The sequence below is a fragment of the Triturus cristatus genome, chromosome 3_2 (genome assembly GCF_964204655.1).
Source record: "Triturus cristatus chromosome 3_2, aTriCri1.1, whole genome shotgun sequence".
Lineage (NCBI taxonomy): Eukaryota > Metazoa > Chordata > Amphibia > Caudata > Salamandridae > Triturus > Triturus cristatus.
In genome coordinates, this window is record NC_140584.1 from 171,051,047 (window position 1) to 171,075,368 (window position 24,322).

At 42.2% G+C, this 24,322-nt stretch overlaps 1 protein-coding gene across 1 annotated transcript in view; it reads left to right on the top strand.

The window, feature by feature from the left end:
* Positions 1 to 17,138, top strand: part of LOC146856971 (6-pyruvoyl tetrahydrobiopterin synthase-like) — a 178,173-nt gene extending 161,035 nt beyond the window's left edge. Inside the window, exon 6 of the mRNA XM_085646786.1 lies at positions 16,674 to 17,138. Within this exon, the coding sequence (XP_085502912.1) occupies positions 16,674 to 16,803 (130 nt within the window). The 3' untranslated portion in view covers positions 16,804 to 17,138. The remainder of the gene's footprint in view (positions 1 to 16,673) is intronic.
* The last annotated feature ends 7,184 nt before the right edge of the window (positions 17,139 to 24,322 follow it).

The window sequence follows — 24,322 nt, forward strand, 5'->3', positions numbered from 1 at the left end:
TACTGCAGTCTCCTCAGTAGGAAATACTTTCAGTTTTTTACTTTGATTCCATCAAGAAGGCATTCAGATGTGTCACACATTTGCCATAAATTCAGAATGTTAGCACTCTTTTTGCTCATTAGATCACTGTAGTAAAGCTACTGCTCACCAGGGAAAACTGCTGCTGGTATTGAAAGTGCATGTTTCAGTCTGCATGTCAGAATTTTTTAATGAAATAGAAGAGGATTTGAGAAGTCACTCAAAATGTGCCCTAATTTTTCTTTCTGCAGCACTAATCATACTTTTTATGGAAAAATGAACCCCCTCATTTTGTTCCTTTTTAAATTAAATGTTTTAAGAGTTACCACTTTAATCCAAGCAAGATGGCTTCAGGTGTGCCATACGTTTATCATAAGTAGGACTGTTAGCGCTCTAGTTGTTCTTTGAAACACTCTGGGAAGCTGCAGTAGAACACAAAGGAATCAACTGACAGTCTCTGCCCTTGTTGGATGTACATGTTTTACTGAGAATGTCAGACTTCATTCTCACATGACTGAGAAAGATAATGTGAATTTACAGAAAATAAGCTCTCAGTTTAGCTTATAGATCACCTTCCAAACCTCTGTGGGAAAGCATGAGAAAATATTTTTCTCTCAATCATGATATCCCAGCAGAAGGCTTTTTCACATGGTGAAATCACCTTAAAACATACCACAATTCCTAAAATGAGTATGGTACCATCAACACAGGATTTATAATGTAACTAAAGTCTTAAAACCTTCTATTAACTGCAATGCTTTTTAATGAGGTGCTATCATGTATATTGGTCCCAAGATGGCTGCCAACACTTCTTGGATGAAGTGCTGACAGCCAATCAGATCTCAGGATGAGATGTGTGGTTAGGCGCCGCCCACATATGTATATGAATTTACTTTTGATTTTCTCAGGAACTACTGAACAGATTGACACCAGACCTGCGAAAGGCACTTCCCTGACCTGAGGACTACCTCTCTGCCAAATTTAAAGTAATTCTGTTCAGCCGTTCGGGCTGTACCTTGGACTAAAGTTCCCTATGGAAAAATGCATGGGGAAAACGCGTTTTGGGACCCCCCTTTTTTCTCTGTCCCCGCTTGACGAATCGCCCCGAGACTTTCAGGGTAGGAGCAGAGCGGAGTGCCCCACCTATTTTGAAACTTTTGCGAGGATTCGTCAACCGGCGCCAAAGTTATTCCAAATAGAATGTTGCGGATTTCCTATGGAAACACAGTCCTAACTATAACTATCTACTGGCGACCGCCAGTAGATAATATACTGGCGGTCGCCAGTAGATAGTTATAGTTATAGTTATAGTTTTTTGAAAGCCACCATGAGATAACAGAAAACCTGTGATTGATTTTATTATTGGGTTGAAAGAGTCTGAATATTTATTTATTTATTTACATTCCACGTGTGTAGGATATTGTCTTTGCTTGTATATTTTTATGGATTTGCTGCTGTTATGTGCTTTCATTTTTTTTATGCAAAGAACCGAATAAAGCTAGTTTTGAACTAAACTGAACCTTCTGAATGTAGTCCTTTATGTCCCAATCCACCACAGAAGTACACTTCTAAAGGCCCCTATGACCTCAGGGGAGGAAATTAGTGACTCACAGGGTATCAGGCAGAACCAAACAGCAGGGTCTAGATCAGGTCTAATTGCCACAGATCAGATGGACAGTTGCAGGAAAAGGTCTCTTGTCAATTGTTGTATCCCTGTGGCTATAACAGGTCGGCCTTTTGACCCTTGGAGTCCATTTTGATATGATGGGTAGTAGAGGGAGCAGTTTCAGTCATCCAAAGTTCCTCTCAGGTCATTGACAGCAGGTCCAATACTCTTCTGTTCTTCCTCAGTTACAGGAGTATTGTTTAGTGGGTGCCTGGAGATGCCACATTTTTGCCTGGCAAGATCTAATAGGTGGGAATGACATCTGGTCACACAGTAAACAATGATGTAAATGTTCCTGGCCAGTCCTACCTAACTTGGGTGTTTTCAGGATGAAGGAAGTCTTCAGTCATACCAAACTTAGACTTTGAGGGCTGGGGGTATGTATGGGAAGTGTACTATGATAATCCTAGTGTCCTCCCAAATCTTACTCTAACTCTAAAATCTAATTTGAAGCAACAACCAGACAGTGCATATACCAGAATACTGTACTCTCCTTTGAAGTGCACCTCAAGTGTTAAATGTGAAACACAATGACAGACGTCTGGTAGGACAAAATCTGGAATTTCCAGCAATCAGAGAGTGGATACTCAATAATTGTCTGGCATCCTAGTCTCATCCTTAGAAGTGCTCCCCAAGGGTTGTAAAATCCCAGCAAAGTAGTCAAGCAGGATTTGACGTTAAAGAAGAATTTGACACAGTCAAAAAGGATACTCAAAGCCCCACATGGGTATTCTGTCAGGTTCAGAGGGGACCTCTTTGTCTGTCTAGAGCAGCCTCATTTTTTACCCTGGGGGCATTTATAACACATTCACACCTAATGCTAATTACTGGCTGACAGAAGTGGGAGAGCAAGTGGAAATAGGCCCTCAAAGGTTTAGGTAGAGAAAAGGTAACTTTCTATAAGTACCTTACCTTAATATTTCTAAACAATATGACTCCACCATTGAATTTGATTGTTACTAACTATGACAAATTATTGTATAATTATTTTTCTAGCTGCTTCCTAACTGAAATTGGCTTTATTACATGGGTAACATGTAATAATGTAACTCAGTGTTTTTCTCTGTAACAGCTTTACTACACTGAAAGTAGCATCTGTGGATTTTGTTACTGTAAGGACGTTTAACATTATATTCCTAAATGTCCTACTTTCAAATAAAATGCACCCGCCTACCCAGGGTTGACTTATAAACTTATATGACTTATAAATATTTAAAAGAAAGGTTTTGACCTGTCTAATGGGGTTATTTCGAGAGGTTGAATTTGCAGTTTAAACCTGTAACAGCCAGGCTTCAAATGGCAGACCCTCAGTCATTTTTGCACTGGCACTATAGTGGATAGCACAATGTGTTTCAGTGCACTAGTGACATTTAACATATGAGACCTGGTTACTCATTGTGCCATATACTAGGGACTTACAGGTAAGCTACATCTGCTAATCAGAGGTATGCCAATTTCGTCATTTTGAAAGGTAGATAGATAGATAGATAGATAGATAGATAGATAGATAGATAGATAGATAGATAGATAGATAGATAGATAGATAGATAGATAGATAGATAGATAGATAGATAGATAGATAGATAGATAGATAGATAGATAGATAGATAGATAGATAGATAGATAGATAGATATGTTAAAGAATGCCCGCCTTGCACTGTGTAATCAAAATTTGACCTATTAAACTAATGCCCCAAAAAAGGGCTAACAGAGAAAACTGCCTTGTCCACTAAGTTTACGTTTCATCCTAAAAAACATAATCACCAATCTTTGTACAATTGTTTATGATTTTATTAGCAAAACACAATCATCCTGCTTGTAATAGTGCACTTTTTGTGCAAAGTCTGTTGTGGTATGTTTTCTGTTAAAACTGCCTCAGTCAGGCTGGGATCTGGAGACATGACATCTGCAAAACAAGCCTGTCAGGGGCACCTGCGTGTCACAGCATGTCTACATCTAACAGCGCAGGATTCACAGCTCATGTCAGAGGACATATAGCCTCTCCTTATTCACTGTAGTCTTGCATGGCCCCCTATGTTTAAATTCCTTAATACTTTGCCTTCTTACTGGTCGATCCACTCGTTAAACCATTCCCCCCCTAACTTAGCTCTGTCTTCCTTTCGCCTATGCGATCTACTCTGCTTATGGACTAGCTAGTAAATTTTATTTTCTTCCTAAATTAGTGACCTGTTTTTCTTGCCACCCTGACTTAGTCGTTTCCAAGTCAGAACCCCTTTTTTCACATATACTGTCTGTCCTTTATTGTTTGCGCTAATCAAATAACAGTTTCCGTAACTTGTTACAATTGTTTACAACTCAAGACCTATGGTTACTCCATTGTTTTCTCCTCCTAGAGATTCTACCCGCTCACACTCCCATCCTGAAGATGATCTTTATTTTTAAAAAGATCGAAACGCCGTCGACGTCACAACCAAAACTCCTTCACTGTACTTGATCAAATTTGAGTTTTGTATAATGTTGTCAATGCGATATAAATTCACGCACCTTCACTTCTTCTGTGTGAGCTTTAGAACTTTTTCCGAAAATAACTGAATGGTACTCAATTTATGCTGTCAATAAATGTGATGTCATTCCGAAAAACCTTGTGTCCCAGCATACATTGTTTGTACTGCCTGTGAAAGTGTTCCTTCTGATTAAAAACTACGCTCATTAACTAGTAACCTTGGCTACCCGAGGATCTGATAGGACCCCCCCCCCCCTTAGACCATTGTTTCCTTCTACCGTGCATCTAACAATGGGCCAGCCCTCCAACTCCCACCTGTGCACCTCTCAAAAAAAAAACACATTTGAGCCTGTTGCAACATTATTTTGTTTTGTCAGCTCAGCTTGTATTTTGGCTCTCAAAGCAAGCTGCTTCCATAAATGTTCTAGTTTGCCTGCTTTTAGCTCTGCACCTACTGAACCCTAATGATTCTGACCACCAACACAGAGCAGAAGGGCCTCACACAGGTGAGAGATAGATAGAGACATATCAGCGAGCAGGATGCAGGTAACTGTGGTAAATAATTTAATTACCGGGACTTAATTTGATACAGAACATAATAAAAATAGCTCAGTAAATAAGAGGCAGAATCCGTGGTATTAGAGGTTCGGAATGGGCTTTATTCTAATGGACGATTTCGAAATCGTGGCCTCCAAGTTCCATCACCACGGAGGTTCAGGAAGTGAAGTACATACATTATTGATAATTATTCACTTTTATACAATAGGCATTACAGTGAAGTAAATGCAAGAGGCGTAACAATTGATAGCAAAGATAACATTTCACATGCGTAGCTGAAAAAGGCGTAATTGGGAGTAACAAGGAAAACGTCATTGGTTATGATGTCACATATGGGTGAACCTATGAAATAATTTCGCAATGTCAGCAGAAATACTTGGCAGAGATGCGCGCGCAGCAGCATGACGTGTGATTGACGTGCAGCTAGGGGGTGGAGGGGACTTGACATTTAGCTCTACATGTGGCGACAGAAGTCTGGAGGGTCAAGTCAACCTAATCCCAAATCATATCTAACATCCTATGTTTAAAGAACTATGTTATCCAAAAGAGAGGTCTCTTAGAGTAGAATCTTATTCTATACTGACTATACTGACTGTTAGTGCGTGTACAAGCGTCTAAGTGTCTACACTAGATGCGAGGGCAGGAATCTTCCATAGTAACAGGGCTATGAATTACTTGCATGAAGACAGAGAAGCCGGGCCTTTGCTCGGTAGCTGGAAGAATGTTTACTGAAACTACTAGACAGGAATGCATTGGGCAGGGATCGGAGCAGATAATTTCGAAGGTGAAATACAGTTCTTGGCAGGCAGCAAGCTGATGTCAGGCATCGTGAGCCGCGCAGGGAATGAGACAAAGTTCATGGTCACAGATGCAGGCTCGGACTGGAGCTTCAGAGACAGAAAGCAAGAAAAGCTTGATGACAGAATCAGGGCCTACTTGCCTGGACTGTAAAAATGGCATAAGTGAACCATATAAAGGCGGTGGCCTTTTGTACTTAGGAATGGAATATCCGGCCCATTCATGGCGGATCTGAAAGAGGACATGTTAACGGTGGACGCACATGTATTTGCGTCTTCATAACTGGAACTGGAAGGAACATACATGTACTTGTAACATGCACATAGAACCGTTGGGGTCCAAGATAGGGGACATAACTGACCAGAAAAATCCATATTTCCACATTCCCTCCTTGTCCCCTACTTGCCCGTCAAGAGACATCAATCTTCATCAATCCCTTGATCTGTTCATATAGCATCATTTGTTCTTCTTTCTTCTTCCGGGATTTTGAACGAAAATCTTGATGTGGAATGCACGATGTGGCACACAGACCACAAATCGCTGGTCCACATTGCAGGCATAAGCAGCAACTGAATAGTATGAGAAGGCCAATACCTAGGAAAGATAGAACTCTCCATCCCCAGGCTGATAACACGCTCCAAAACCAACCGGACCAAGTCCAGGTGCCTGGATTCTGGTGTATCTGGCTTACAATCTTATGAAGGCGGGTTATGGCTTTATATACAGATGGCGAATTTTCTGGTATGAATACACAGCAGCTTGATCCGATGACCCTACAAGCTCCGCCCCTATCGGCCAGGATGACGTCAAGGACAAGACGATTTTGAAGCACAACAATCCGCATAGCAGACTGCTCTTCTGTTAAATTGCCTAAGGCGGAAATAGTTTCGTTCACTACTGCTTCAAGGGTTCTAGTTAATCTACGTATCAGTTTACTATTAGTAACGGTACCTATATAGGGAAAGAGACCTTTATTGAAATCTGTGTATTTTTCCCATGCTGTTTCAGTGTAATCGACTATTGGGAGATCTCTCCTTTCTCTATTGTGTACTAAATGAGTATTTCTGTGATAATCAGGAGGAGCTAGGAAAACAGGTGGCAAAAGGAATCCAATGTAGCAGGTACCATCCCAATCTAGAGGCAAACGTACATATGCCGTCTGACCACATATAAAATAGGAATGGCGGGAAGCTCTAAATGTCGACTTGCCTTGATCACTAAATTCTATTACAGTGGTGCATCTACTATGGCCCATATGTATGGAACCATTCTTTCTTACACATAATTCACCTTTTACTGGAAATACTGACATGGCGGGCAAACTTGGAGTGACTTCGGATTCGACATTCAAGATCAAGAGATTAAGCGTAAAATTACCTAATCCATATACTTCGTTTTCTAGATCAGTTCCTGTTCTTTTGGGAAGTCCCTCCTTGTTGGGGTGGCAGACTTTAAGTAAAACTAAGTTCAGATTTCCCCATACCCAGTTGTCTTGATAAACTGCAGAATTTGAATCTAAGGAATTAATTAAGCTAAACCATGCTCCACAGGAGCCGTTGTGTGTGAACGGGTATGGAAAAAGAGGTAGAATTCCTTTATAGTTCTGATAGGGAGGGAGTCGGCCACATATCCAACAATTTGTAGCATTGCTAACCTGATGGGAATGATGTAACATACTAATAAAAGTGTTATTGCGCAGCGCAAATCTGTATGACAATTCATGCGGAGGTAATTCACTAAAAGAATGTTCAGCAGTAATATTATAAACATGTCTAGAAATAGGATAATATATGTGCAACAATATACTTGCAATAATTATAAAAAGACTTAAGGAAAACAAAATTAATAACGTCACTGTGCAATGACTACGCAGTGATTTACAATACGCATGTCGTTTCAACATTTTTCGGGTTTTTTCTCTATTCAGATCTAAGGGATACATGTCAGAGACAAATTCAACCGCTTCACCTTGGAGAGGACTTAAACAATCGAATTGCCCGACGGATTAGATCTGAGTTTTAGTTTATAATGTTCGTGACTACTGGTTTCAACCAAAGGAAGTTTTGAGTCAATGGGTGAAGACACGCGAGGTGTAGTTTTTATATCCGATGGTAGTCCATAAAATTTCTTGATATGACTTGAATGTACCCAGCCTTTTCTGCCTTCGATCTTCACGGCTGTCCTTGTGGTGAGCAAGACCAATTGTGGCGACCTCCACCTAGGATCCAGCTGAGTCTTTCGATCAAAGTTCCTCACTAAAACGAGATCCCCCGGAATTACGTCATGGGGTTTCACTTCAGTGTTGTCAGGAAAAGCTGCAGCTACCTGTGAACGACAAGATTGTAGTGCAGACATCAAGGAAGCCAAATAATCTGTCAGCATATTACAGTCAATATCAGTTATTTTACGTGGTATAGGCGTCCCCCACATATTTGGTGGTCTGCCAAAGATCACCTCATACGGAGATAGCCCTGTTCGAGAGTGTGCTACCATTCTCATGTAAAAGAGCGCAACTGGTAATGCTACTACCCAGTCGACACCTTTCTCCCTGCATATTTTGGACAATCTAATTTTCAGGGTCTGATTATGTCTTTCCACAAGACCTGCTGCCTCGGGGTGTCGGACACAGTGGAATTTCCACTGATAGCCTAACAAAAGTGAAACGTGTTTCATGAGTTCGGATGAGAACGGCTGGCCGTTATCTGAGTAGACAGCACGTGGTAAACCGTACCGTGGGAAGAATTCTCGAACTAGCTGTTTGGCAGTAGTCGGGGCAGTGTAATCTGAAACCGGGTATGCCTCTGTCCAACGGGAAAGAGCACAGACAACTACGAGAACATATTTGAATCCTCGACATCGTTCCATCTGGATATAATCCATCTGGAGGATTTCAAAAGGGGGATCAGGAGGCTGAAATCCACCCTGCTCTACGGGGATGCTTTTTCCTGGGTTGAACTGACAACAGATCATACAGGTACGAACTTTTTGTTTCGCTGCTGCTCGTAAATGCTTGTTGAACCAGATATGTTGAATGCTGTCTAGCATAGCTTTCTCTCCTAGATGCGCTGGACTATGGACAGTGTTAATAATGACTTGGACCATTGAATCAGGAAGGAACCATACAGATTTTTCCTTCGTCATCCATCCTTGATCCGTTTGGATCCCTCCTAATTCAGTCCATTTCCCTATTTCGTCTGGAGTAGCATGTGTCTGTATGTCAATTACATCAAGAGTGGGATCCTTAACCATCATGCAATGTGTTGGTGTCTGGACTATTGTCTTTGTCATGTCGGATGTTTGAGTTTGAGCAGTCTGTTTAGCTGTTCTGTCAGCTAGATCATTGCCTTGAGAAATGCTATCAGTAATTTTCGTATGAGCTTTGCATTTCATAATCGATATTGCAATGGGTAGATGTATTGCATCTAATAAGGCATGAATGAGGGGTCCGTGCTGAATGTGGGCACCGTGAGAAGTTAAATAACCTCTCTCTCGCCACAGCACGCCGAAGTCATGTACAACTCCGAATGCATAACGTGAATCAGTGTATATGTTGACTTTTTTATTTGTGGCTTGAATACAGGCCTGTGTCAGAGCGACGAGCTCTGCTGCTTGAGCGGACAAGGTATTTATACACTTGGTTTCAATAATTTCGGTGTCTGTTGTGACTGCATAAGCGGCCACTAACTCTCCTGTACTTGTTCTCATACATGAACCATCTACATACAACGTCAGGTCTGGGTCTGACAATGGAACATCTGTCAAGTCTTGTCTGGGTTTCGTCGTGATTGTAATAACGTCAATGCAGTCATGGGCTAGTGGGTCTGTTCCAATTACGGGTAAAAGTGTGGCAGGATTCAATGTGTTGCAACGTCTGATTTCTATATGTGGCTGAAACAATGTTAATTCGTAACCTGTAAGTCGCGCTATAGTTAAATGTTGTGTTTGCGTTCGATTCAAAAGAACCTCTACTGCATGTGGTACTTGTACTGTCAATGGATGTCCTAACACTATGGCATCGCTTTGTCTGATTGCTAAAGCTGTCGCTGCCACTGATTTCAGGCACGCAGGCAGAGCCTGAGCTACGGGATCTAATGTACTAGAAAAATAAGCACACGGTTTGTGTGATCCTGCTTGTTCCTGTGTGAGTACTGACAAGGCAGTACCTTCTCGTTCTGTAACAAAGAGTGTAAAATGTTTTCTGTAACATGGTGTTGCTAAAACAGGTGCTTGGCATAGAGCTTTCTTTAAGCTTTCAAAAGCTAGTGTGTGTTCCTGAGTCCAAGGGAGGACAGTCGATGTGGCTGCCTCCTGTGTTGTTAATTGAATGAGTGGTTTTGCTAGAAATGCATACTGAGGGATCCACTGCCTACAATATGAAGTGAGGCCTATGAAAGCCCGCACCTCCTTTTGCGTCTTGGGTATTGGCATGTTAGCTATTAACTGAATGCGATCTGGTGTAAGCTGCCTTCCCTCCTTGGACAGCGAGTGACCAAGGTAAATAACTCGCTGGACACAGAATTGCAGCTTAGAAGGGGACACCTTGTGCCCCTTTTCGGCTAGAAATTGTAAAACCGTCAGTGATGCTTTTTCACATTCAGGTTCGCTTCGGGCGGTGATCAGCAGATCATCGACATATTGAAGCAGAGCAGTGTTGACTGGCATGTGTATACTGTCAAGTTCTCGTTTCAGTGCTTGGCTATAGATGCTGGGGCTTTCTGTAAATCCTTGAGGTGCGCGTGTGAATTTAAAGCTACGTCCATTTAAACTAAATCCGAACAAGTATTGGCTTTCCGGATCTATTGGGACGCTGAAAAAGGCATTTTTGAGATCAATTACAGTAAAGAATGTTGCTTCGGAATCAATAGCTGTCAGTAATGAAGAGATGTCTGGAACTACGGGGTATTGTGGTACAATACATTTATTTAATTCACGCAGATCAATAACCAATCGATATACTGGGGGAGCCTTTGGATCAGTTCGTTTAAGAATCGGAATTATCGGTGAATTACATACATTGGAGTCGGTCTCCACAACCACTCCTTGGCCGATAAGCTCGTCAATGATTTGCAGTAAAGCCATTACAGCATCTGGGGGTAACTTGTATTGTCGCATTCGTGGTAGTACCACTCCTGCCTTTAGTGTGACTCGATATGGTGTAATGTTCATGCAACCAACATCAGTAGGGCCTTGTGCCCATAGATGTGTAGGTAAAGTCTGCAGTCGGGGATCCATGTCTCGAGACACATAATGACCTTTGAAATCACGTAAAAACAATCTTACTCCTTCCGGAGAACAACATATTATAGCTCCTAGAGCTTTCAGTGTTTTTATACCTAACAAGTTTTCTGGACATGATTTAGTAAGCAATAAATCTGTAGTTCTGGTCAAGGGTCCTATCGTAAGTGGAAGAGGCTGTGATACTTCATTAACAATAGGTTTTCCTGAAAAACCAAGGGAAATATTCTGTGAGCCTGAGAGGGGTGCCCCTGGAACTTCACTACGTTTTATAGTTGTTCGACTTGCCCCTGTATCAAGTAAAAATTTTCTATCTTGGCCTAATAATTCACTATGTACATAAGGTCCTTCTTGATCTACAGGGACCTCGATAAGGGGTAAGTCAACTTCCCTCTCTAGGCTGGTTCATGCGTATCGTTGGTAATCAGGATAGTCATACTGTGCGGTCTGGTACAGCTGTCGTGTCGTGGTTTGTGTGGCAGCAGCAGGCAACGCTGGTGCGGCCGGCACAAACTGTATAGACTGTTGTGGAGCTGGCATGGCCTGTGCATGCTGCGGTGCTCCTTGTTCATTCTGATCCTGTCTAGGTGGCCGTGGTCTTTCTTTTGTAATACCTGTGGCGATATTACGCTTCAGGACTGGGCAATCGTGTATATAATGACCTGGTTGTTTACAGTAGTTGCATGTCCCTTTTACAGGTCCTGCTGAATCACCGGAATGTGTCGTACCCTTTTTATGTCCTTCAGCTGGAACTGTCTGGGAGACTAGCATTTTCATTTTCGTGTCTTTCATGCGTCTTTGTTCATGTTCTTGTTCTTCTCTAATTCTATTGTAATGGTACTGTAACATTTGTGATGGGGTATTACCTTGCCAGGTACTCTCGAATTTTAATACTCTATTCTTCACTTGGGGCAAAGAATTTTCAACTAATTTTGTCACAAACAGATGTGGGTATGACTCGCTACTTGCTTTTATACCACTATTTATACCAAAACATTTTTCGAATCGGGCATAGAAATCACTAGTGTCTTCATCTTGCTTTTGTTTACAGGCTGAGATTGCACCCCAGTCTTCCTTTTTCGTGGTTAATAAACGTGGCAGTACCTGTACTAATAAACCTGGTAGTGCTTTAGTTTTGTCCCCAAGCCCCGAACCTGGACCTCGGGCCTTTTCTTCATTTTCTAATGCTGTCCAATCTATCTTTTGGTCTCCCACTTCCCACTCTTTTTCCTTGAGTTTTTCATAAATGCCAGCAGGCATCAATACCTTTAATATTGTCATAATGTCGGGATAGGTATACTCTCCCATGAGTAACATGTCTTTAATTTCTCGGTGAAAACCCGCTGGGTCTTTGTCATGACTGGGTACCACTTTCTTCATTTCCAACAATTCTATTTTTGATATGGGCGTATATACATATACACGTTTAAACTGATTGTCCTCGCCCTTTATTGGGTGCACTTCTCGTAAGGGATTCTGTCTGTCCATGTAATACATCGGTCTTTCCTTGGTGGCCAGTGAATCATGTTCTGGACATACAAAAAGAATGTACTGCTTTCTGGATTCTAGTATTTCCTTAATTAACTTAGTACCTGAACCTTTCCATCTATTCGTGAGTAATTCAGTCAATATATCAGGTAAGGGACCAGGATCTGAATGTTGGCTTTTATATAGTATAAGAAGTTGTTGAATCATATAAATCCCAGCTAAACGCTGTTCATCTGGGGTGAGGTTCAAAAATGTGTGTGCTACTGTATCATCATCATACTTTCCGGGACTGTCAATCCAATGAACGGCTGACCTGGCTAATTCTTGTTCATCCATAGAATCAAGAAAATGATAACCCCTTCGTTCTCGCAGTAATTTGTCAGCGGCTTGGAACGAATGCTCGGGGGACCTCATATTTATTATAGGTGTTTGGAAATTCCTGTTATTATCTGGACATATCGGACGTATCGGGTCAGTAAAGTATCTAGTACTATTACAAGATCTTCCTCTACCTACATAGGCTATGGTTTCTGACTGTCCTGTGGACAGTCCTGATCCTTCCTCCTCCTCGTTTTGTTCAAACTGGTCTACCGCTAATCTCTCTTCGTGTAGGCGTTCTATTTCTTTACGGATCTTTCTGCACATGGCTATTATACATTTTTGCCTGTCATGTCTCCCTTCTGATATGTTCTGGCTCCATCTGGTAAGAGTTTCCATTGTTTCCGGGTCTACCCCCGGTCGGTCTTGATTTCTGATCACACAATTTATGAGGAAACGTAACAGTTCCCCCTGTATCTCCACTTTCTGGTATTCCATAGCTCTGTTAATACTTTCAGAATCTCGCCCTGTTTGGACAAAATGATATATATTATCTAGATGCATAGTCATTCCTGGTAACTTCCCTAAATACACCGCGGCTCGTCTGATACGTAATGATGCCAGGATCATTTCGTCCTCTTTGCCGGGCACAGGGTCATATCTACAATCTACAAGAAGTTCCTTAAGCGTGCGGGAATTTATGAGTTTGGGGGTACGTGGATGTGCTGACTCTTGAAAGGTAAGTTTATTTATTCTGGGTGGCGTAGAAAAAATGTTGGTAGCCCCTCCCGTAGCCCCGTCTGGGGTATCGGGCGTGAAAGGATTCGTTGAACGCGATACAGCAACTATAGGTGTGGACATAGCTATAGAAGTAGCTGTAGGAACAGATGAGGAAACAGATGTGCTTGCCGGAACTTGTGTCAGGATTTGTTGTTGTAGAGATACAGATACAGGATCTTGGCGTTGAACCTCCCTGGCCGACGGTCTATGTGGGGCGGGGTTAGCATACTCGGGAGCTGCGTCATCTAAATATGAGGAAAGAAAAACATCTTCTGCGGTTCTAGGATGCCCCTTGGGATGTACTTTTATTGGAAATAATGGGGGTGGCAAGTCTTTTGGTGTCCCCGCAGTAGCCTTAGGTAATCCCTCGGCCAGAAGGGGATACATACCCTTCATAAGGGCATGTCTTTGTCTGTCTACTTGTTCTGATTTCACTCGTGTACCTTCTTCAATTAATAGATTTTCTCGGACTTCATTTGAATTCTCTTTACTCTTCTCTTCCTGTCTACGTGCTTTTTCTGTACGTCTATACGATTCTTTACGCCATAATTCAATGGCGTCTTTCTGTGATTGTCTAGCTTTCTTTTTCCATAATTCTTCCTCTACTTTCACGATGCACTCTGCATCCCAGGTCCCAGCTGCGGGCCACCTCTGACTTTCTGGTAATTCCTTAGTGTAGTCTACCCATAGATCAAGAAATAATATGGCGTCTAAGCCGTGTTTATGATACATGAAGTACCCTGGAGTGTCCCTAGGAGGAATAGGAACAGCTTCTTCGAGTACCCCTTTTCTAGTTGTGATCTGTCTTAATTTCGAAAAGAGCGGCATATTGAGAACTGATCTGATACTTGATCTTGAACAAACTTAATACAATAAACACGATAATGAACAGTCATTCATACCACAATATGCAGAACGTATTAACACATTTAACATTTAACATTTAAATGAGCAAACAATGATGATGACGATCTAAGGAAAACTTAATCACTTAAACATAATACTCGGCATTATCTGAATTATTCTGAATTTATATACTTGATATACTAGATATACTGCTAAACAGTACAGATACACTGCTAAAACAGTGCAGACCGGATTTGTGTACCCAAACCCGTCTGGACCGGCACAACTTATGTGCACGCCAGAACGCCTCCCCAGTAATGGTACTCACCGGGTAGCTCGGAACGGAAGGCCTCGGAACGGGACTGAACCGAACTGGACCGGACTGGACTCGACTCGACTCGAAAACTTCGGACACGTCAGGACATCGGAAACCTGGTGGGCCTCTGTATACCTCGGATCTTGCTCTCTCAGCTAGGCTCTGGTCGGGATACTTCGCACTTCTCACCGCCTCGTCTGGGTGTTGATCGCAGCCTCAGTCGCCCCCGCTTGACCGGAGGGAGATACAGGAAATCCTGCTGGTACGCGTTGTTGTCCGTCCAGCTGTGGCAGGAGACCGGGCCTGCAACGCACCGCCGGCGCGTGAGATGAGAAAGTGTCCCTGTTCGGGCGCCATTTATGTGGTAAATAATTTAATTACCGGGACTTAATTTGATACAGAACATAATAAAAATAGCTCAGTAAATAAGAGGCAGAATCCGTGGTATTAGAGGTTCGGAATGGGCTTTATTCTAATGGACGATTTCGAAATCGTGGCCTCCAAGTTCCATCACCACGGAGGTTCAGGAAGTGAAGTACATACATTATTGATAATTATTCACTTTTATACAATAGGCATTACAGTGAAGTAAATGCAAGAGGCGTAACAATTGATAGCAAAGATAACATTTCACATGCGTAGCTGAAAAAGGCGTAATTGGGAGTAACAAGGAAAACGTCATTGGTTATGATGTCACATATGGGTGGACCTATGAAATAATTTCGCAATGTCAGCAGAAATACTTGGCAGAGATGCGCGCGCAGCAGCATGACGTGTGATTGACGTGCAGCTAGGGGGTGGAGGGGACTTGACATTTAGCTCTACATGTGGCGACAGAAGTCTGGAGGGTCAAGTCAACCTAATCCCAAATCATATCTAACATCCTATGTTTAAAGAACTATGTTATCCAAAAGAGAGGTCTCTTAGAGTAGAATCTTATTCTATACTGACTATACTGACTGTTAGTGCGTCTACAAGCGTCTAAGTGTCTACACTAGATGCGAGGGCAGGAATCTTCCATAGTAACAGGGCTATGAATTACTTGCATGAAGACAGAGAAGCCGGGCCTTTGCTCGGTAGCTGGAAGAATGTTTACTGAAACTACTAGACAGGAATGCATTGGGCAGGGATGGGAGCAGATAATTTCGAAGGTGAAATACAGTTCTTGGCAGGCAGCAAGCTGATGTCAGGCATCGTGAGCCGCGCAGGGAATGAGACAAAGTTCATGGTCACAGATGCAGGCTCGGACTGGAGCTTCAGAGACAGAAAGCAAGAAAAGCTTGATGACAGAATCAGGGCCTACTTGCCTGGACTGTAAAAATGGCATAAGTGAACCATATAAAGGCGGTGGCCTTTTGTACTTAGGAATGGAATATCCGGCCCATTCATGGCGGATCTGAAAGAGGACATGTTAACGGTGGACGCACATGTATTTGCGTCTTCATAACTGGAACTGGAGGGAACATACATGTACTTGTAACATGCACATAGAACCGTTGGGGTCCAAGATAGGGGACATAACTGACCAGAAAAATCCATATTTCCACATAACAATGATATAGGTGGCTGGCATAAGTGAGGGAAGAGCTCTGTGGCCTACATGAAGCAATATTTACCTCATGCTTTGTCCTTCCTAGAACCCACTTCTTCCTCTGAGTGACTGACATTCCGTTGGGTCAGAGTGAAGGAAGCAGATTTTGGAACACTGAGCCCAGGATGTATCCTGGATAATCTGATCCATTTGTTCAATTGTAACCAGAATTAAATGCCTGTGTTGGAAACTCTGCCTGCCCTCACAGCGGCCTCATAGACACTCATCACTCTTGCAAGATTTGGCCCAAATCTTACATGCCCAATGTTTGTCTGGGAATATTGATGGCTCTGCTGCTCTTATAGTGGCAGATTAGGCAGATGAAGGGCTGTAGCCAAGGCTGAAAATCACCTCCTCCAGATCTAGTAGGGCACTGCCCTTAATGCTCACATTGACAGCCCACCCCTGCTCGTATTAAACCATAGCCCAACCACATTCTCAGAGATTCATACTGATTGAGAAACAATATATTTTGAAGGCTGACTCGTTTTCAACCACCCCCCTTTTGAGTAATACTAATTTTGAGGTTTAAGACATTAACACAACCAGGACATGTCTGCATTTACAATATTTTCTTCATTTCTGCCCCTTGCAGCACTTTGGAGAACGTTGCAGTGATGATATGGGAGAGCGTTCAGAAGATCCTCCCACCCGGGTTGCTGTATAAAGTGAAGGTTTTCGAAATGGATTTTTGTGGCGTCTCCTATAAAGGACCATCATTTTAATCATCACTGTTTTATTTATAGCTTAAACGTTAATAGGTTTCAAGGATTAATTGCTAAGTTTCATCAAGTGTTGGGAGGAAACCAGTGAGTTAACATTTCTTCCATGCCAATATTTTTAGCTCATCACTTGTATTACAAAACAGGGACCACTCATATGGTCCTAGCTACAAATAGAAAACATTATGTCTTTAGAATGTAACATTTTCCTTTTTTCATCTCGGGATATGGAGTGGCTCTTTTTAAAGAAGAAAAAAGAGCGTTGTTAACATACACATCAAAGAAAATATTTAATATTACATTTGATGAAAAAATAAATCTACTGACTATATTGACAAGGCTTCTCTTTTTTAACGACGTTCACGTTTTCAAAATTTTGCAATTATATGCCCTATGAAAATTGTGTTGCAAATTGTCACTGTGACAGTAATAGGGCTGCCAAAATGTTGACTCATCCCTACCAGTTTTAAATTAAGGGTTTATTGATAGTTTTCAAAATATTTAAAGAGCAATGTTAATCAATAAATCTGGCAATATAATTTGTTAATCACAAGGCAGAAATGTCTTCCAAACAAGACTGTACTCACTGATAAACATATTTTTACCTCTGATAAGACTACACATGCGAGTGGCTGGGCAGATTCCTAAGAACCAGGGCCGGCTCTAGGGGTCTGCAAACAGTGCCACTGCACTGGGTGCTGACTACAGGGGGGGGGGGGGGTGTTTGCAGGCATACTTTAGTTTTATAAGCACCTGCTTTCCTTACTCGCCTCCAGCAATTTTCATACAACAATAAAAATGTCAAGATATCTCTGATCATTAATGTTCTTCCAGAGAGAGATTGGAGTTTTGTCTACTGGAAGTTTTGACTTAGCCTAAGGTAGCACCGACGGTTTATATGCCAGCTGGAAGAAAGGGTTCCATGCAGATCACACTGTGCATAAATTGTAAATAGGTCAGTGTTTTTGTCAGAGAGACCCTTTTGCAACTTTTAGTGGTCTAAGCTAAAATCCTAACATAGACCAGTGAGCTAATAACTGTCATCAAAGATCTGCATGCAAACTGCAAGCTATAGATTAGAGTGTTATAATTTTCCTCTTAGTCTTTTATTATTCTAATTTTGTAATAAGGGTTTATTTCGGTAAAAAAAGAAGAATTCTTATTATTAAATGTAAACTCCCAACCATAGTGTTAGGTTTTAAATTCTGTGTCTGTGCTTCTCCAGACCAAGTACTCTTAAACTATACTGTCTATCAGTATAGATGACGTGCCTCCTACACCTTGCAGTCCTCTGTCATTCCTATGAAATGATATACACTCTTATGATTGATTGTCTCTGTGCAATGTGTGTGTGATGTACATTGGTATGAATGGTATTATAAACCTAATTAAATGTATCTGAGCGAGAGAGTGGTTATGGAGACTTGAGGGGCACTGTTAAAGGGTGGTAGTGAGGGAATCATTGGCGAACGTAGTCATTGGGGGGCACCAAAAAATATTGTCGCACAGGGCACCACCAGCGCTCAAGCCGGCCATGCTAAGAACATTACCCACCATACAGCATTAATAAACGTCATGATGCAAAGTATGCAGATCAAAATACTTGGCAAGTTAATCAGGGCTATGTTGTGTACAAATAGGACTAAATGTTGGCACTGACCACGGAAAGACTGAAGTGAAAACATTCAGCACTTCCTTTGCAAATGTATAGGTCTGATTCACAAAGGTAAACTTACAATTTTGTGTAAGTTTATGGTCATTTGCTATTCACAAAGGGATTTCCGAGTAGTATCTCTATGAGTGTGGAATCTCCACATATAATAAGATAGGTTGTGAATCAGGCCAGTATATATTCAATCCCACCTGTAGCTGCCGAGCTCAAAGGCAGGTGCCTCCGCTATCGTGAGAGTAGGACTCATGTGTTTAATTCTAAACACAAAAAGCACAGGGCACTCACAGGGTCAAAGTAATCATCTATTTATTCCAGACGCGTTTCAGTGAATATGCCTTCCTCAGTGTAAAATATGAAATGAAGCACACAGCGTATCAGTTCCTTTCATAGTCACTACCTTCCTTGTTTTCATTGGTAGTTTCCCCTTGATGACAAATGGAAAAAGGACTCTAGTCGCCATGTCAGTAAGTCAAAATATCAGTTCTTGGTGCAAAACATCCATCTGTACTTCAATGCCTTTATCGGTTATCATCCCTGAATGGATACTCACTGTTTATTTTCCTTACTTCCATGGATTGTTATCTTATGCCCCTTCCACGTTATTGTCTTTTTTCCATACAGGGGCTTGCATTGATCACTTTGCATACACTTGTCACTGTGCGCATCCACACCCTTTCGGCACCTGCTGGATTTTAAATTCAGGTACGTCCACAGGCATCCGTAAAATTACTGTTTGCAATGAATTTATATTATTCACAACCTCCTTGGTCGACCGGATAGTCCTTACAGCAACGCTTCTGATAGCGTGGCTCTTAAAATAATAACAGCTTCAATCCCAACTATAGCTGCCGAACTCAAAGGCGGTTGTCTCCGCTATTGTGAGGGTAGGACTCATTTGTTTAATTTGAAGCTCCAAATATACAGGGCACTCACGGGGTCAAATCAATCATATATTTGTTGCTGACGTGTTTCAGAAAATATACCTTCCACAGTGCATAATATGAAATGAAGCACAGATCGTCTAAGTTCCTTTAATAGTCACTACCTTGTTTTCATTGATAGTTTCCCCCCAATGGCAAATGGAAAAAGGTCTTCTGCGTTGTGATTAGATTCCTGCCGCCATGTCAGTACGTCAAAATATCAGTGCATGTTGCATAACATACATTTATAATTCAAATCCCCTATCCATTATCATTCCTGAATGGATAAGCACTATTTATTTTCCATACTTCCATGGATTGCCGTCTTATGCCCCATTCACGTTATTGTCTCTTGCAATACAGGGGCTTGCATTGATCACTTTGCATACACTGGTCACTGTGTGCCTCCACACCCCTTCGCCACCTGCTGGTTTTAAAATTCAGGTACGTCCACAGGCATCCGTAAAATTACTGTTTGCCATGAATTTGTATAATTTACGCCCTCCTTGGTTGACGTGATAGTCCTTACAGCAACAGTTCTGGCAGCGTGGCACTTAAAACAATAACAGCTCCAATCCCACCTGTAGTTGCCAAACTCAAAGGCGAGTGCCTCCACTATCATGAGGGTAGGACTTATATGTTTAAATTTGAAGCTCCAAAAAGTACGGGGCACTCACGGGGTCAAAGTAATCATATTTTATTGCAGAAGGCGTTTCAGCAAATATGCCTTCCTCAGTGCAAAATATGAAATGAAGCACAAAACGTCTCAGTTTCTTTAATAGTCGCTACCTTGTTTTGATTGGTAGTTTCCCCTCAATGGCAAGTGGAAAAAGGATTTCTGCGTTGTTACTGGACTCTGGCCTTCATGTCAGTACATCAAAATATCCGTGCTTGTTGCATGACATCCAGCTATACTTCAGTGCCAACTTTTGTTATCACCCTAAATGGATAAGCAGTGTTTATTTTCCTTACTTCCATGGAATGCTGTCGTATGCCCCATTCATGTTGGTGTCTCTTGCCATACAGGGGCTTGCATTAATCACTTTTCAGGGTGATCCATCAACCACGGGCAAAGAAAAAGGGAGGGTCCAAAAACACGTTTTTCTAATTTTAATTTCCATGGGAACTTCAGACAAGACTGTAGCCCAAACTGTTGAAAGCAAATACACAAAATGTTGTAGAAAGGTATCAGTTGTTCCAGAAAGTGACCTTTTTGTGAAATGGTGTAAATCTGTTCAGCAGTTTTGGAGTTATTTAAAGAAATTTACCGTTATATATATATAGGTACGGGGTTGATCCACGACCCCTCTCGATCTTGTGCTGAGATCTGATTGACTACCAACACTTCAAACCAGGAAGTGTTGGCAGCCATCTTTTGACTCGGTTGAACTGATTTACAGAAAAGGGATTAAAAAAAAGAAAAAGGGTCAGGGTAGAAACACACTGACCTCCACAGGCACCCCACAGGGTCAAAAAAGCATTATTTTTTAAAACAATCAGCAGGAGTCATGCTGAGTTTGTGAATCCCGACGCAAATATTTAACAAACACGAAGTGCTGGCTCCTGTGCTTTGTTTATTATAGGCCCCCAGGTGGGCCAGGTCCCGGGGGCATTTGTAATTATAGGAGGGGGGTGTGCATGGTCCCCCTCCTGGGGCACACTTATTCCCCAGGGACCACCACCTCCCTGGAGCTCTTTTTTAAAAAAATGTAGAGGATGCCCCAGGAACCACCACCTCCTTGGGGCTTTTTACTTTATAAATGGCAGGCCTTTTGGCTCCCCCTGCCAAGGGGACCGCCACCCCGAGGCTGTTTGTTTAGCAAATGCAGGTGGCCGCGTGGACCCCCCTACAGCCACGGGGGCCACCACTTACCTGGGGATTTAACTTTAAATAATGCGGGGTTGTGCAAGCCCCCCCCCCCGCAGCCCTGGGGACTGACACCTCCACAGGGCTAAATTAACTTTGAAAGGGGCCATCATGGAGCCATGGATGGCCACGGGGACCGCCGCCCCCAAAACTGGCTCCTGCAAAGTACTGGGGTGCCCATAACCAGGTAAATTGCAGTTTGCTATGGCTTGGTGAGAACACCGCTCCTGCCACGTCATAGCAAACAGTGCTCTGTTTTGAGCAAGCAAGAGCATTTTGCTCTCACTTCCTCAAAGTGAAACAAAATGTGTTTTTACACACAGGGAGCTGCATGTTAGCATGGTCCATGGGGGCCTTCAGTTTCCCCGCAGTCCCTATCTGTGGTAGTGGGTGCCCTGGGTGGGACCAAGGTACCCACACTACAGGGCAGGCCCCAGGGGATGGGGTTCCCAGGGCCAAAATCAGCCTGGGAGAGGTGTCTTGCAGCCCTCTCACATTACTTAAATAAGAAAAATAAGTAAAGCGACCGGGCCCCGGGTGTGGGTCCCCAGGACTGAAATTGACCTAAGAAGGAGGCTGCTCCACCCCCCCTATATATTAAGTGAAAAATAGAAAGGACGGGCACCAAGGATGAGGTCCCAGGGGCCCAAAATGGCCCTGGGAAGGGGGTTGTGTAGCTCCCCTCCCTTAAAAAGAAAAAATCTGAAAAGAAACCTCCAGCAAGTCACCAGAGGCCACACCCCCTTCACCACCACTCTGCAATCGTGCCTCCTGGCTCAGTGGTGGTTGGGGAATGAAGTCCCCTTGGTTGCTGTGAGTGCTTGGGGTCTAGGAACCCGTGCTGTTGCCTCCAGAAGGGCCTAGACAGTGGGATTGCTGAGAAGACTTGGAGGCCACACCCCCTTTCTCTACCACTCTGCAAACATGCCTCCTGCTTATGACCTCACATATTACATCACTGATGACATGGTCAGTGACATCACTGATGACATCTCAAATGACATCATTTATTACATCACTGATGACATCATCCACAGATTCACTGACACAACCACTCAAACCCCCATAGAGCCTTTCATACATCCACTCCTAAACAACCATTCACAAACCCATTCACAGACCCATACCAGAACTTACACTCACTGATTCATTGATCTACACACAAACACTCACTCAACTATACAGCCAGTCATACACCCACTCAGTAACTAATACAGCCACAGACATATACAGTCATACACCTTTGCAGCCATTCACACACTGAGTCAGTCACCCATACAGATACTCACACACTTATGAACTCACCCATACTGTAAATCATAGAGCCACTTAATCACTCATACAGATAAACACACAGCCACTCACAAACTCATATAGATATTAACACATACTCACCTATACAGTCACTGACGCAATCACAGCCACTCTCACATTCAATCACTCACCCATTCAGTCACTCTTATACCCATCAATCACCTGTACTACCTTTCACATACCCAGTTACTCACCCATATACACTGGATGATGTCATCAGTAATGTAATTTGAGATGTCATCAGTGATGTCACTGCCCATGTCATGGGTGATGTCATTAGCAGTGCATTGTGGGGTCATGAGTTATAGTTAGATCAGCTAACAATAACTGCTGAATTTCACTGTTTTTTATGAGTGAAATCTGACCTAACTGTAACGTGCCTGTAACCTTTGTTTTTTTTGTGAATATATATATACACACTCACACTTTCTCAATTGAAGATATATATATATATATATATATATATGTATATATATATATATATATATTCGCTGAAAAAACCATAGGTTTCAGACCTGTTATAGTTAGGAATTAACATTTTAAAAACCTTTGAAATTCACTGAAAAAACCATAGGTTTCAGACATGTTATAGTTAGGAAATAGCATTTAAAAAACCTTAGAAATTCACTGAAAAAACCATAGGTTTTAGGGGTGTTATAGTTAGCTGGACATTTCACTTGTACAAAACCATTGAAATTCCTCCGTTATAGTTAGTTCAGCTAACTATAACTCGCGCGCCCGCAATGCACTGCTGATGATGTCACATATTACATCATTCATGACAAGGTCAGTGACATCACTGATGACATCACTGTGAGTTGTAGCGCATACGCAACTTGTACATATTACGTGACGGTTGCGCGGTTGCGCGTGACATCATAAGCGTATTGGACGCGGTGGGTGCGCGACTTCCGCTAATTTTTTTTATTGTTCAAAAACTTATATATGTATATATATTTAATATCAATATTAAGACATTATTTGAGCTAATCTTAAAAATAATATTCTTTAACTATAAATAAAGTTACATTTCTTTTAAATGCAATTTCGCAAAGTCGTGCTGGGTGCGAGTTGGGTACGAGATGCGTGTGTGCACCCTACGCGGACCCCATGTGACCACAAAAAAAGAGATTTGATTGGTTCATTACACTTCCTATTGAAAGTATTGAAGGACCCCACAAATTTCAATCATTCTTGTTAGACCTTCCTTAGGAGAAGACATCTGCTAGCAAGAACTGCTCTTTTTGCTTATTGCACACCTGTTTGTCCTCAAATTTGGAGAAATGACAGCTAATCCACCATTATCTAATTCAGAAGATTCTGAGAGAGAAGAATTTGTGCCTGAACCTGCCCCTCCACAAAAGTACACTTCAATTGTGTGGAAGATTTTTACTTTTCCACCAGGGCTGAAAAAGGTTAATGCAACGAAAGTTACTTGCAAAATATGCAAGGCGGTCCTCTCCAGGGGAGACCCTACAAAGAAATACTCTTGTGGAACGGTGAGTATGCGGAAACATCTCCAAACACGACATCCAGTCAACTTCGCAGGAGAAGAGATGAGAAGACTGAGGGAAAATGCTCCTGCACCACCGGGTGTTGCAAGTACATCTGGGGCAACACCATCAACTTCCACATCTCGTCCTGATATTCGTCCCCAATTTGAGAAAGTCAGGATGCATTGTGTTAAATGCAACCACCTAATTGCATATGGAGAGAAATCAGTGGACCTTGTTTGTCGTGCCATCGACA